The sequence below is a fragment of the Crocuta crocuta genome, unplaced genomic scaffold (genome assembly GCF_008692635.1).
Source record: "Crocuta crocuta isolate KB4526 unplaced genomic scaffold, BGI_CrCroc_1.0 scaffold50, whole genome shotgun sequence".
Taxonomy (NCBI): domain Eukaryota; kingdom Metazoa; phylum Chordata; class Mammalia; order Carnivora; family Hyaenidae; genus Crocuta; species Crocuta crocuta.
In genome coordinates this window covers 3,157,211-3,168,940 of record NW_027527428.1, presented here as the reverse complement: position 1 = coordinate 3,168,940, position 11,730 = coordinate 3,157,211, and the positions used below count along the sequence as shown (strand labels likewise).

At 56.7% G+C, this 11,730-nt stretch overlaps 3 protein-coding genes across 3 annotated transcripts in view; all 3 read left to right on the top strand.

Annotated features, from left to right (window-relative positions):
* FBF1 (Fas binding factor 1) overlaps positions 1 to 2,496 on the top strand; it is a 23,631-nt gene extending 21,135 nt beyond the window's left edge. The window contains exons 29-30 of the mRNA XM_077756182.1: positions 442 to 706; positions 1,321 to 2,496. Coding sequence (XP_077612308.1) covers positions 442 to 706; positions 1,321 to 1,404 — 349 coding nt within the window. The 3' untranslated portion in view covers positions 1,405 to 2,496. The remainder of the gene's footprint in view (positions 1 to 441; positions 707 to 1,320) is intronic.
* Positions 2,497 to 4,416: 1,920 nt separating this feature from the next.
* Positions 4,417 to 10,235, top strand: MRPL38 (mitochondrial ribosomal protein L38). Its single transcript, XM_077754684.1, has 9 exons — positions 4,417 to 4,530; positions 4,640 to 4,819; positions 7,081 to 7,215; positions 7,296 to 7,504; positions 8,047 to 8,119; positions 8,248 to 8,293; positions 9,228 to 9,365; positions 9,558 to 9,694; positions 9,887 to 10,235. The coding sequence occupies exons 1-9, from the start codon at positions 4,464 to 4,466 to the stop codon at positions 10,021 to 10,023; spliced, it is 1,122 nt and encodes a 373-aa protein (XP_077610810.1). The 5' UTR covers positions 4,417 to 4,463; the 3' UTR covers positions 10,024 to 10,235.
* Positions 10,236 to 11,522: 1,287 nt separating this feature from the next.
* TRIM65 (tripartite motif containing 65) overlaps positions 11,523 to 11,730 on the top strand; it is a 4,557-nt gene continuing 4,349 nt past the window's right edge. Inside the window, exon 1 of the mRNA XM_077756168.1 lies at positions 11,523 to 11,714. Coding sequence (XP_077612294.1) covers positions 11,532 to 11,714 — 183 coding nt within the window. The 5' untranslated portion in view covers positions 11,523 to 11,531. The remainder of the gene's footprint in view (positions 11,715 to 11,730) is intronic.

Below are 11,730 nucleotides of genomic sequence, written 5' to 3'. Positions count from 1 at the left end.
AACCCTTAAACATAATTCTTTTTTTAAATGTTTATGTATTTATTATGAGAGGGAGGGAGGGAGAGGCAGAGAGGGAGAGACGGGGGGTGGGGGGCAGGGAGGCAGAGAAGGAGAGAGAAAGAATCTCAAGCTGGCTCTGCAGTCAGTGTGGAGCTCAACTCAGGACTCAATTTCACAAACTGTGAGATCATGACCTGAACCAAAATCAAGAGTCGGACGCTCAACCAGCTGAGCCGTCCAGACGCCCCTGATCATAATTCTTGCTCAGCATAATTGTCCATTAAATTCCATGTTTTTGCTGATTCTCTAATGAGCAGACTTTTGTCACTAAGATAAACACCTCATTGGAGATGTTTGTACGTACATCTCTGCACCTCTGCCTTGTTTTATTTCCCTTGAATAAATTCCTAGGATTGGACTTGCCAGGTAAGATCCCATGAGCATTTTCAAAGGCTTTGGAGAGGTGGAAGAAGTGCCCAGAAGGTTGGCCGGGTTGCAGCCTGCCACGGTGGTGAGAGGCCCCCAGAAACCCAGCCGTGGCCGTTCTGTCCCCCCACGTATGCTGCAGCCCCTGACCTCCTCCTCCACCTTTTCAGCCACTGTGGCTCCTGTCCCCACCACCCTCGGGTGCAGCCGGCCACTCACCAGCCTGGGCCCCTCGCACCTTCACGCCAGGCTGGTGCTGATGAAACACACAGCTGAGCAGGTGAGCGTCCTGAGCCGCCCACCCTCCCTGGGCCCAGGGCTCCTTTGTTCACACTGGTGGGAGGCAGGAAGGAGCACACCTTGGCCCCGGGGGGTGCTGAGTCCCCACCCCACCCCAAAATAATAGTGCAGATTGCCTAGTGAGCATCTCTGAGACCCGTCCTCCAAGCCCAGTTCTGTGGGACATAACTTGTATCCATCATCTCGGTTGAACCTCACAGTAACCTTGTGATCAGAATGATAGCAACTGTCACTTACGGGGCATTTCCTGCGAGCCAGGCTCCGTGTGAAAGCTCTATGTGCAGGTGAGCCTCTGCCCTCCCCCAGCCCTATGGGCAGGTGACATGATTATCTCCCGTTTCTAGACAGGCTGAGAGAGGTGAAGCCATGTGCTGAGGAAGGGCCTCGCCAGGACTGAGACCTGGTCTGTCTCACTCACTTCCGTGGCCCCGGCCCCCCGCTGCATCCCAGAGCCAGAGAGTGCATGGGGAGAGGGCCCCTGGTAGGGGCTGGCTCCACTGTGCTCTCGGTTCTGCAAGCCAGCGTGTTCCTGCTCACAGAAGTGGGTACAGGAGGGAGCCAGAGGGGGACTGCTCAGCCGGCTCTGCCTTTCAGGACCGTGACTTCTTGGAGAATGAGCAGTTCTTCCTGGAGACCCTGAAGAAAGCCGCCTACAATATGACATCCCACTCATCCTGAAGGCCCCTGGAAGTCTCTCCCACCGCCCACCGGCTGCCAGCCCCGAGGAGGGGGTACCCGGGCCTGATTACAGCTCTTCCCGGGGACAGGGTGTAAGTGCGTTCTCTCTGGGCACGCCAGCCGATGCCTGGAGCGTCTAGGGCTCGAGGGGCAACGGCCTCTAGGAGGTGTGGGGCCGACAGCGGCCCTGCGACACAGCCAGCCACGGGGTCTCCACCCCTGACTTCTGGCTCAGATCCGAGGACCTCTCCCCTCCTCACCGGGCAGGATGCCTTCACGTGGGCCTCTTCTGAGCCAGAGGGTCTTCGCGAGAGATGCCACGAGCAGCCTCCTGCCCTCTCAGAGGCCCGTGGAGACGACACGGGCTCTCCTCCCGAACTGGGATGTAGGGTCAGAGCCCATGTTTTGAAGGGCCTTCTATCCTCCTGGCAAGGAGGCGGGCGGTGCTGTGGGGGGCAGAGAGGGGGCAGGGAGGGCACTGTGCCCAGCCAGGCCTTACCTTGCAGTACGACAGGCTCTCAGCCTCAGCCTCGTTCCCAGCGGCCCGAGGAGCTGGCCGGCCCTGTGAGGACACCAGCCTGTCAGCTTCTAATAGGGCTTTCCAGAGGCAGAACCCGGGTGACGGTGGGGTGGGGCGTGGGGAGGGAACAGTAGAGAGGCTTCTCTGTCCTGTTCACCTGCTATGGAGCCCCAGCAGATGGGAAAGAAGACAAGGGAGCGAGGGCCTCTGCCCTGGGAGGGGAGAGAGAACTGGGGAACTGTGTGGGGCTGGACCGGACCCAAGCTGCCGCCCCGGGGAGGGTGCCTTTGCACATCTCCCTGCAGGGGCGTCAGGAGAGGGGCAGAGGCTTGGTAGCTGTCCCAGCAAACCCGAGGACGGATGGACTCACTGACATGACCACAGTTATCCTGAAGTGGCTTCCTGAAGTGACTGGTTACCTTCCATTAGAGGACAAAGGGCTGAGGTTGTAACGAGCAGGTACAGTTTCTCTCTCTGCTCCTTCAGGACAGCGTTCAGAAGAATCTTCTCATGTCCCAGCAATTTACAGCCTTCATCTTGGACCCATTAAATTGCTATATTCTTTTTAAAAATTCTTTTAACGATGTTATTCAAATTTGAGAGACAGAGTGCAAGCAGGGGAGGGGCAGAGAGGGAGACACAGAATCCAAAGCAGGCTCCAGGCTCCAAGCTGTCAGCACAGAGCCTGACGCGGGGCTCGAACTCAGGAACCATGAGATCATGACCTGAGCCGAAGTTGGACGCTTAACCGACTGGGCCACCCAGGCGACCCTGAATTGCTATATTCTTAACTATGAGATTGTTACAATTTGCCGTGTCTCCTGAGTTGGTTTTCGAGAGTCGGTGTTTGAGAGGTGTTGGCTCTGAAGCACTGTTACTTGCTGGGAAGCTGGCGGGCTGGCGCTGAGACCCTGAATCCACACACCGGCCGGCTGTATCATGACCAGCAAAAGAGCATTTTGATCATCTCTAACTCACACACGAAGGCACAGAGGCTCAAGGAGATTAAAGAGTCTGCCCCCAGTGACAGAAAATAGCACCTTTTGCTTGGACACATTCCAAAGCCCCAGACTGTCAGCCACCTCACTCTGCTGCCTCCTTCTAGAAGAGCACATCGTATACAGTGCTGTCGTGAGGTAGGGAGACCTCCAAGCTGCCTGCCCCGAGGAGGGAAGCGTCGGTGTCCCCTTTAGAAACCTCCATGAAGCTTGGAATTGAGTCCTTCTCTCAACAGGCAGCTAAATAAGTTGCCACCTATGTGAGCACCTGCAGAGTTGTGAGCATGGGCTCAGCCTGGAAGCGGCTGGCATTTCCTTAGTCCCCCGACAGATAGGATCATACATCAAGGGGACCCCAGGGATGAGCTTGGCCTTTCAAGCCCAAGAGAAATGAGTTTAGAATTAGGAAACAGGTCTGTATGACCTTGTCTATATCTTCAGGGCAGCGGGTAGGCACTCAACTGTTGTAAACAGAGTGGGACTATATTTGTATTTTAGAAGATGCACTGTAGCTGTGGGGTGAACTCACTGGAGGGGGCGGGTCAGAAGGCTGCTGGCATGGTGCTGGGGAGACTGAGGACAGCACTACCGGGCATGACAGTGAGGGGGTCATAGAAAAGTGACCCCACAGGACCTGATGCCAGACATGGAGGGTCTTCACATGCCAAGGAGGACCCCAGGTCTAGGCAGCTGGGTGGTGTTGCTCAGATGACACCAGTGCATGAAACAGCCAAGTAGAAATGAGATGTTCCACAGACGTTGGGTTATAATGATACTTTACTCGGTCCCTGTACATGGTCTGTATCACCGTCTCTGGCATTAAGGTGTGACAGGTAGCTTATTACCTAACATCAACTTGTCCCCCGCCCCACAGGTCACAGACAATAGAGGACTGCACAGCTGTATATCTGCTGGCCTTTTTCCCTTCAAAATTATAAGCAACTCCTCAAGGTCATAACCCAGATGCTTAATTCCGTTCCCTGTAGAGAGAGAAATGCGGGGGGAAAGGGACAATGAGAAAAGGCACTGGTGGGGCCATTACCATCGGTGTTTACTATCTGCTTGCAGTTGATACATGTGGGAATCCGTGCTAGGCCTTTCAGTTGATTTCCAAGTGACCCCATTCTTAGTGGGTTCTAGGGCAGTGAGAGAACACGCATGTTTCTCAAAAGTAAGGCCTGATGGAGAAATCCGAGCCGCCTGATGAGCACGCCCAGTAAGCCCCAAGCCTCAGTGCCTCGAGGCCCTGGGTGTCTCCATTCGCAGGGGGGCAGGCTATGGTGTGTGCCGCCCCCTGGTGGCTGGCCGCGGGCAGGGGCCCGGACCCCGCGCAGCTCCGCCCCGCCGGCCACCCGGCACTTCCGGAGCCAGGCACCCGGAGCCCGCCTCCACCTCCGGACGGGAGGAGGGAGCTCTTGCCTCCGGGGAGGAGGAGTCTGAGGCCGGGAGGGGGCGTGGCTTCCAGGACCCGAGCCCAGGGGCGGGGCCTCCGCGGCGCGCTCAGGCACTGCCCGGGCCACCTCTGCCGGGTCCTAGGGAAGATGGCGGCGCCCTGGTGGCGGTCCGTGTTGTGTGGAAGTCGGAGGTGGCGGAGCTTCAGCACCTCGGGTGAGGGGTCTGAGGTGCGGGGGGGCTCTCGGAGGTCCCCGTAAAGACCAAACCCCGGGGCTCGAGCCAGCGTCCGCCCTTGGCCTCACGTCCCGCTCCCTTCCCGCAGCCGCCCTGAGTCGCCGGACCGCCCCTCTGGGGCCGATGCCCAACGAGGACATCGACGTGAGCAACCTGGAGCGGCTGGAGAAGTACCGAAGCTTCGAGCGTTACCGGCGCCGGGCGGAGCAGGAGGCGCGGAGCCCGCACTGGTGGCGGACGTACCGGGAATACTTCTGCCAGGAGTCAGGTGCGCGGCGGCCGGAACAAAGATGAGGACCCAAGTGTTAATGCTCGGAGCCGGGGGGTCTTGGCTTCAGGGTGCCTCGGGATGGTGGTCTGGGATACACATGTGTGATGGATGTATCTCGTCATTTTCACCGGGTCCTTCCTTTTAGATGTTATATAATCTAAAGAAACGTCTCTTACTAGGGACATCAAAAGGCATCTGTAAGGTGGAGGTGCAGGTCCTAGCAAAAGTAGAAGCAAGAAGGGGCGCCTGGCTGGCCGAGTTGATGGAACATGCTATTCTTCATCTCAGGGTCTAGAGTTCAAGCTTTGCGCTGGCTTAGAGTTTCCATTAAAAAGTGGGAGGGGGCAGGGGCGCCTGGGTTCAGTTCGTTAAGCGTCCAACTCCTGATTTTGGCTGAGGTCACAATCTCCTGGTTCATGGGTTGGAGCCCCAGGTCGGGCTCTCCACTGGCAGCTTGGAGCCTGCTTGGGATTCTCACTCCCTCTCTCTCTGCCTCTCCTCTGCTCACACTCTCTGACTCTATCTCAAAATAAATAAACTTTTTTATTTTAATTTTTTTATAGTTTATTTTTGAGACAGAGAGAGAGCATGAGCAGGGGAGGGGCAGAGAGAGAGGGAGACAGAATCTGAAACAGGCTCCAGGCTCTGAGCTGCCAGCGCAGAGCCCGGCGCTGGGCTCAAACCCATGAACCATGAGATCATGACCTGAGCCGAAGTTGGACGCTTAACCGACTGAGCCACCCAAGCACCCCAAATAAACTTTTTTAAAAGGGGGGGAAAAGGCAGGAAAAGGAACAAAAAGCAGGTTTTTTTGGAGCCTTTCATTTTCCCGATCTCAGAGTGACTTGCCTGAGCTTCACTTTCCTCGGTGCAAAATAAAAGTTGGTTTTTGTGTCACAAAATTGCTGTATTAAAAGATGCAGTCCAGGGGCACCTGGGTGGCTCAGTCGGTTAAGCGTCCAACTTCGGCTCAGGCCATGATCTCGCGGTTTATGAGTTCAAGCCCTGCCTGGGGCTCTGTGCTGACAGCTTGAAACCTGGAGCCTGCTTCAGACTCTGTGTCTCCCTCTCTCTCTGCCATTCCCCCACTCATGCTCTGTCTCTGTCTCAGAAACAAATACAACGTTTCTAAAAAATTTTTTTTAATAAAAAATAAATAAAAGATGCAGTCCAGGGGCTCCCGGGTGGTTCAGTCGGTTAAGTGTCCAACTTCGGCTCAGGTCATGATCTCGCGGTTTTTGAGTTCGAGCCCCACCCTGGGCTCTGTGCTGACAGCTCAGAGCCTGGAACCTCCTCCAGATTCTGTGTCTCCCCCTCTGCCCCTTCCATGCTCATGCTCTGTCTGTCTCTGTCTCTCAGTAATAAATAAAAACGTTAAAAAGAAATTTTTTTTTAAGATTCTGTCCATTGGACTTTTTTAGAGAAATGCCATCTCTGATGAGGATTCAATGCATCTTACTTTAGTTACTGTCTAATGTAAATGGAAAAAGGTATTGAAAGTCGTTTCAGGCCTTGTTATTCAAAGTGTGTTCTGAGACGGGCAGCACAGGCACTGCCTAGGAGCTTGTTAGGAAAGCAGAATCTTGGGCCTCACACTGACCTGCTGATTCAGAATCTGAATTTTAATAGACTTCCCACGTGACTTATATGGTGTGTCCCTTAGTGTAAGAAGTGTGCTTCTTTGGGACTTTATCTAGTTTCAGCGAATTATTCTACCAAGAACTCAGGTGCATGTCCACGTCCAGGTGTGAACAGGCTTAAAGGTCATCCCAACCATAATTGGGATGATCATCCACCTGTATTTCCCATGACCTAGGCAGTGTGTCCTGGTTTAGGGATCTCAAGTTGAACCCAGTTTGCTTAGCACCTGGACTCTGTTCAGGTCTGTGAAGCCGACTGTAGAGTATTGATTGAGTTTTGTGAATTAAAGGGCAAGCTTGGGCGAGTTGGAAGACTAGGTGGGGACAGGCAGCTTCCCTGAGACTTTTTTTATTTTTTAATGTTTTATTTATTTCTGAGAGAGAGAGAGAAAGAGGCAGCATGAATAGGGGAGGGTCAGAGAGAGAGGGAGACACAGAATCTGAAGCAGGCCCCAGGCTCCGAACTGGCTGTCGGCACAGAGCCCGATGTGGGGCTCGAACCTACGAACTATGAGATCATGACCTGAGCTGAAGTCGGACGCTTAGACTGAGCCACCCAGGTGCCCCAGCTTCACTGAGACTTGATCCCACTTTCTCCAAAATATCTTCCCTCCCCAGATCCCAAAGACAGGATTGACATCGGGCTACCCCCACCCAAGGTCAGCCGGACCCAACAGCTGCTGGAGCGGAAGCGGATCCTCCGGGAGCTGCGGGCCAACCCAGAGGAGGAGCGAGCTGCCCGCCTCCGCACAGGTAAGCCCCCCGCTCCAGGGTAGGGAGCCCCCGAGCCCCTGCCCCCTCCCTGCATCCTAAGCAGCATCATTCCTTACCAGCGCGCATCCCACTGGAGGCTGTGCGGGCCGAGTGGGAGAAGACCTGTGGCCCGTACCACAAGCAGCGGCTGGCCGAGTACTGTGGCCTCTATCGAGACCTGTTCCACGGTGCCACCTTCGTGCCCCACGTCCCCCTGCACGTGGCCTACGCTGTGGGGGAGGACGACTTGATGCCTGTATACCACGGCAACGAGATTACTCCCACGGAGGTAACTGCTTACTTATGCCCCTCCCCGCACCCTGTGGACAGACACAGCCCACCCGCCGCAGGACCACAGACAGCTCCCTGCTGCAGGTACTTGCAGAGTTGGTTTCTGTGGCGGTAAAGGGCACAAGCATGGCATCTGTGTAGGCTGATTTGGGGCTCTGTTCTTTTCCCCATTTTGATTCCCTGGTAAACACACCACACCAATTACCAGAGAAGGGATCTAAAATGAAAAAAAAGAAGCTCCGTCTGGGCAGACTCCTAGCCCGCTGTCTTCAGAGCGCCCTCCGAGCCCCTGTCCATTGACGTGAGGGCCGCCTTGTGGTTCAGATAGAGAGCCGGACAGGCAACTCTGCAGGGTTCCTTCTACAAGCTTCTCTTTGCTGACCTGCCTCTCAAGGGACCATCAGCTCAGGGGTGTTTGAATCAGAGCGGGCTCTCCCTTCCCCCAAGCTCCCTCAGGCTCCTGTCCTCCAGAAAGGTCTGTTTACAGCAGCTGGTCTGTCCCTGATGGAGGTGACACCTTCCCTGTTGTCTCCCCGCTAGGCTGCCCAGGCCCCGGAGGTGACCTACGAGGCAGACAAGGGCTCCATATGGACACTGCTGCTCACCAATTTGGGTAGGTGTCTGGGGCTCACCAGGCTTCCTGCCTCCCTCCCCTCCCGTGGGCCAGGGCTCTGGGGTGGCAGGGGGCGGGGCCAGGTGTGAGGGGGGGCCCCTCAGCCAGTGGGCTCTGTTTGTGTACAGATGGCCACCTGCTGGAGCCGGATGCTGAATACCTCCACTGGCTGGTGTGNTGTGAGGGGGCCCTGAATCCTGGAAAGAGCTGCGCCTGCATTTTAGTCTTGGCTCCACCGCGGATTCACTGTGGAACTTTGGATTAGCCTCCCGCCGCAGGTGGCGGACCCCATCTGCCTCCTGATGCCGTCAAGAACCCTGTGATCTACTGGGCTGAAGACAGAAGAAAAAAGCAGGCACTAGGCCTTGGCTGTTCCCACAGGCCTCTTGGTCTCCCCGAACGCATTTGCTCCCCTGTAAAACCAGGGCAATGCCACCCCACGTGTCAGCCGCCTTGCGGGGTTCTGTGACTGTCAGCTGCAAAAAGGACAGCGAGAGGCCTCTGGCAGCTGGTGCTGCCCAAGCTGGGCTGCCTTTTGTTTTCTCAGTGGCCTTTGGCTCTGGAGCCAGGGGGGCAGAGGTCAGACGGTTGACCCCAGCTTTGGGACTTCTGGGCAATTGGGACCAGTGACCGGGAGGCTCGTTTCTACCATTTTTATTCAGCTGCAGTTAGCAACGTGTGCAGCAGGGCCTGCCAGGGAGTTCTCTCGAGGGGAGGCACAGTAGCCGTCGTGGTGCCAGGCGGGCTCACGCTGCCCAACACACCCCAGAGCCTTCGGGAAGCCCAGGGGCAGCCCAGGGGTAGTGTGGTTGTCCAACCCAAAAGGCCGTGGTGCCCCACCAGTCCCCACGGCCTAATAAATGGGCTGCTAGACCTCATTCTCTTCTAGACCATCTCTAGGACTCTGGTCTTCAGCCTCTGAACCTCTACTGTTCCCTTCCCAAGTGTGCGGTCCATCCAAGGGTTCACAGAACTTTGCCTCCCGCCTCACTATTCGATGAAGGTCATGTTAGGGTTTGTTCTCCTAGGGAGTGATCGCACCTCTAGGGAGCACTCCTGCCGCCGCCTTCCTTGAGTGTCAGTTAATGGGTACTTTTCCTCCCACCAGAACCAACATCCCAGGCGACAGGGTGGCTGAAGGACAGGAGACGTGTCCCTACCTGCCCCCCTTCCCTGCCCGAGGCTCCGGCTTCCACCGCTTTGCTTTCCTGCTCTTNCCCTGTCCCATTCCCTCTCCCCTCCCCGGGCCTCAGGCCACCTTCCCAGGAATGACCTGTCCTGCTCAGTTCTCCTGTCTCTCTTACACTTGAGATGGGCAGAAGGGTAGCTGTGCTAAGCAGACCATAAGGGGCTTTCTCAGGATTGTGGGTGGGGCTGGAGGTGGGGTGTGGGGTTCTGGTGCCTCATTCCCTGCTCTTAAATGCTCCCCATCTTACAGCTACCAGCTTGCCCAGAGGACCTTCCGCACTTTTGATTTCTACAAGAAACACCAGGAAGCCATGACACCAGCCGGCCTGGCCTTTTTCCAGTGCCGCTGGGATGATTCGGTCACCCACATCTTCCACCAGCTTCTGGGTAAGGCCAGAGTGGGTTGGGGGTGGGAGTTGAGGGGGTGGCCTGAGCTCACAGACCTCTCCCGACCTGCCAGGGAGAGGTGCCTATCAGGAGGGCCACCTTGGGTGGGCTGGCTGGGCAGTCCTGGGCTGGCAGACAAGGGGAGGGGCTCAGGCCAGCCTCAGCCCACACCCACACCCCCCCTTCCTGCAGACATGCGGGAGCCCGTGTTCGAGTTTGTGCGACCACCCCCTTACCACCCCAAGCAGAAGCACTTTCCCCACCGGCAGCCCCTGCGCTACCTGGACCGGTACAGGGACAGTCACGAACCCACCTATGGTATCTACTAAGTGGCCAGAGTGCCACCCACCCAGAAGGTGTCCTGGGCCCCTCAGGCTCCACCAGCAGGAACAATAAAGACACGGCTCCACAGGGAGCTTCCGGGTCCTGCTTGAGGCCACTCTTCTGTGGCCCTCCCAGCAGGCCCAGGGCTTGAGAGTGAAGAGAGCTCTCCGAGGATGGTGGCAGGGGTGGGACATGTGAATAAAGATGATTTTTTAAAGTTTATTTATTTAATGGGGGGGGGTGGACACAGAGCAAGGGAGAAAGAATCCCAGGCAGGTTCCGCATAGAGCCCAACGTTGCCATTGTACTCAGACTGTGACATCATGACCTGAGCTGAAATCCAGAGTTGGGCAGTTAACCAGCTGAGCCCCCCGGGTGCCCCAAAGATGACTTTTGCCATAGCTGGTCTGAGTCTGTGCTCAGGAGCAGCCAGAGCCCCCTCCTCCAACCCCATAATGGATCTGTGGTGGTTCACGAGTGGAAAGAGAACCGCCAACCGTCTCAGGAGGTGGCCCCTCACCTCTGCCTCTGGAGGGTGTTGGGCCCTGAGATCAAGCAGCCGGAGGCAGGGACGGAAGGCAGTGGGGCTTGGCTGCTCTCTTAAAGAGCTTTGCCAGCCCTGAGCCTTGTGCCCTGGTCATTGCATTCCCAGTTCGGTGGCAGACCCTGGCATCCGCTGGGATGCTGAATGAGCAGGTCTGACCTCTGGGCACACCCCCTGTTCCGAGCCCAGAAAGCCCCTGCACCCTGGGGCACTCTAGCTGGCTGGCTAGAGTATTACTTCTCTTCTCTATAAGTAGCCAGTCAGGAGGACACCAGTGAACCTTTTCCCGGAAGAGGAGCCTCAGGTATCACAACACAGACGACCTAATGCTGCGTTGCAGTAAGCGGGCCTCCTGCCTCAAAATTAAGCCAGGTCCGGTAGAAAATCAAGAAGTAATCCTCCATCAGCTCTCGCTGGGCCAGCACACTTCCCCAGGGCAGGTGGGTTAGAGCCAGACCCCCTCTTCTGTGCTCTGCTGCAGGGGCACCTCTATAAATAAAGTCAGGTTCCAGAAGAGCTTGCACCTGCAAACAAGGAACTCCCCAGCAGGGGGCCCACGCGCGGAGTGGATTCCAAGGGCAGCTGAAGGTTGCTTTGGGTTTCCACTCAAAGGGGGTATGAAAAAAACACTGTTGTTGGTCTCTGTGTTGGTGACCAGAAATTTCCACCTCACTTACTTTAAGAGAACCAAAATTTGGCGTAGCCTAGAGAAAGGAGATACCCCAATCTGGCAAATGCCTGAAACCACGCTCAAGGAAAAGGGCAGCAGAGCACCTCCCATCAGGAGAGCCTGTGAGTGCCCAGCGCCCTTACTGCCAGGCACAGCCCCGCGCAGTCTCTCGTGATCGCCAAAGCCGCTGGGAAGTAGCTGCTGTTCAGGTGTCCAGATGAGGGGCCCNAAGCCCCGCCCCTCCCGCTCTCCGAGGCCGCGCCCCGCCCCTACCCGCTCTCCGAGGCGCAGCCACCGCCATGGACGCGCTAAAGGACAAGCTGACCTGTGCCATCTGCCTGGAGCTCTACCTGGAGCCGGTGACGCTTCCCTGCGGCCACAACTTCTGCGGGGACTGCATCCGGGACTGGTGGGGCTGCCGCGACAAGGCGTGCCCCGAGTGCCGGGAGCACTTCCCCGACGGCGCCGAGCTGCGCCGCAATGTGACCCTCAGCCTCG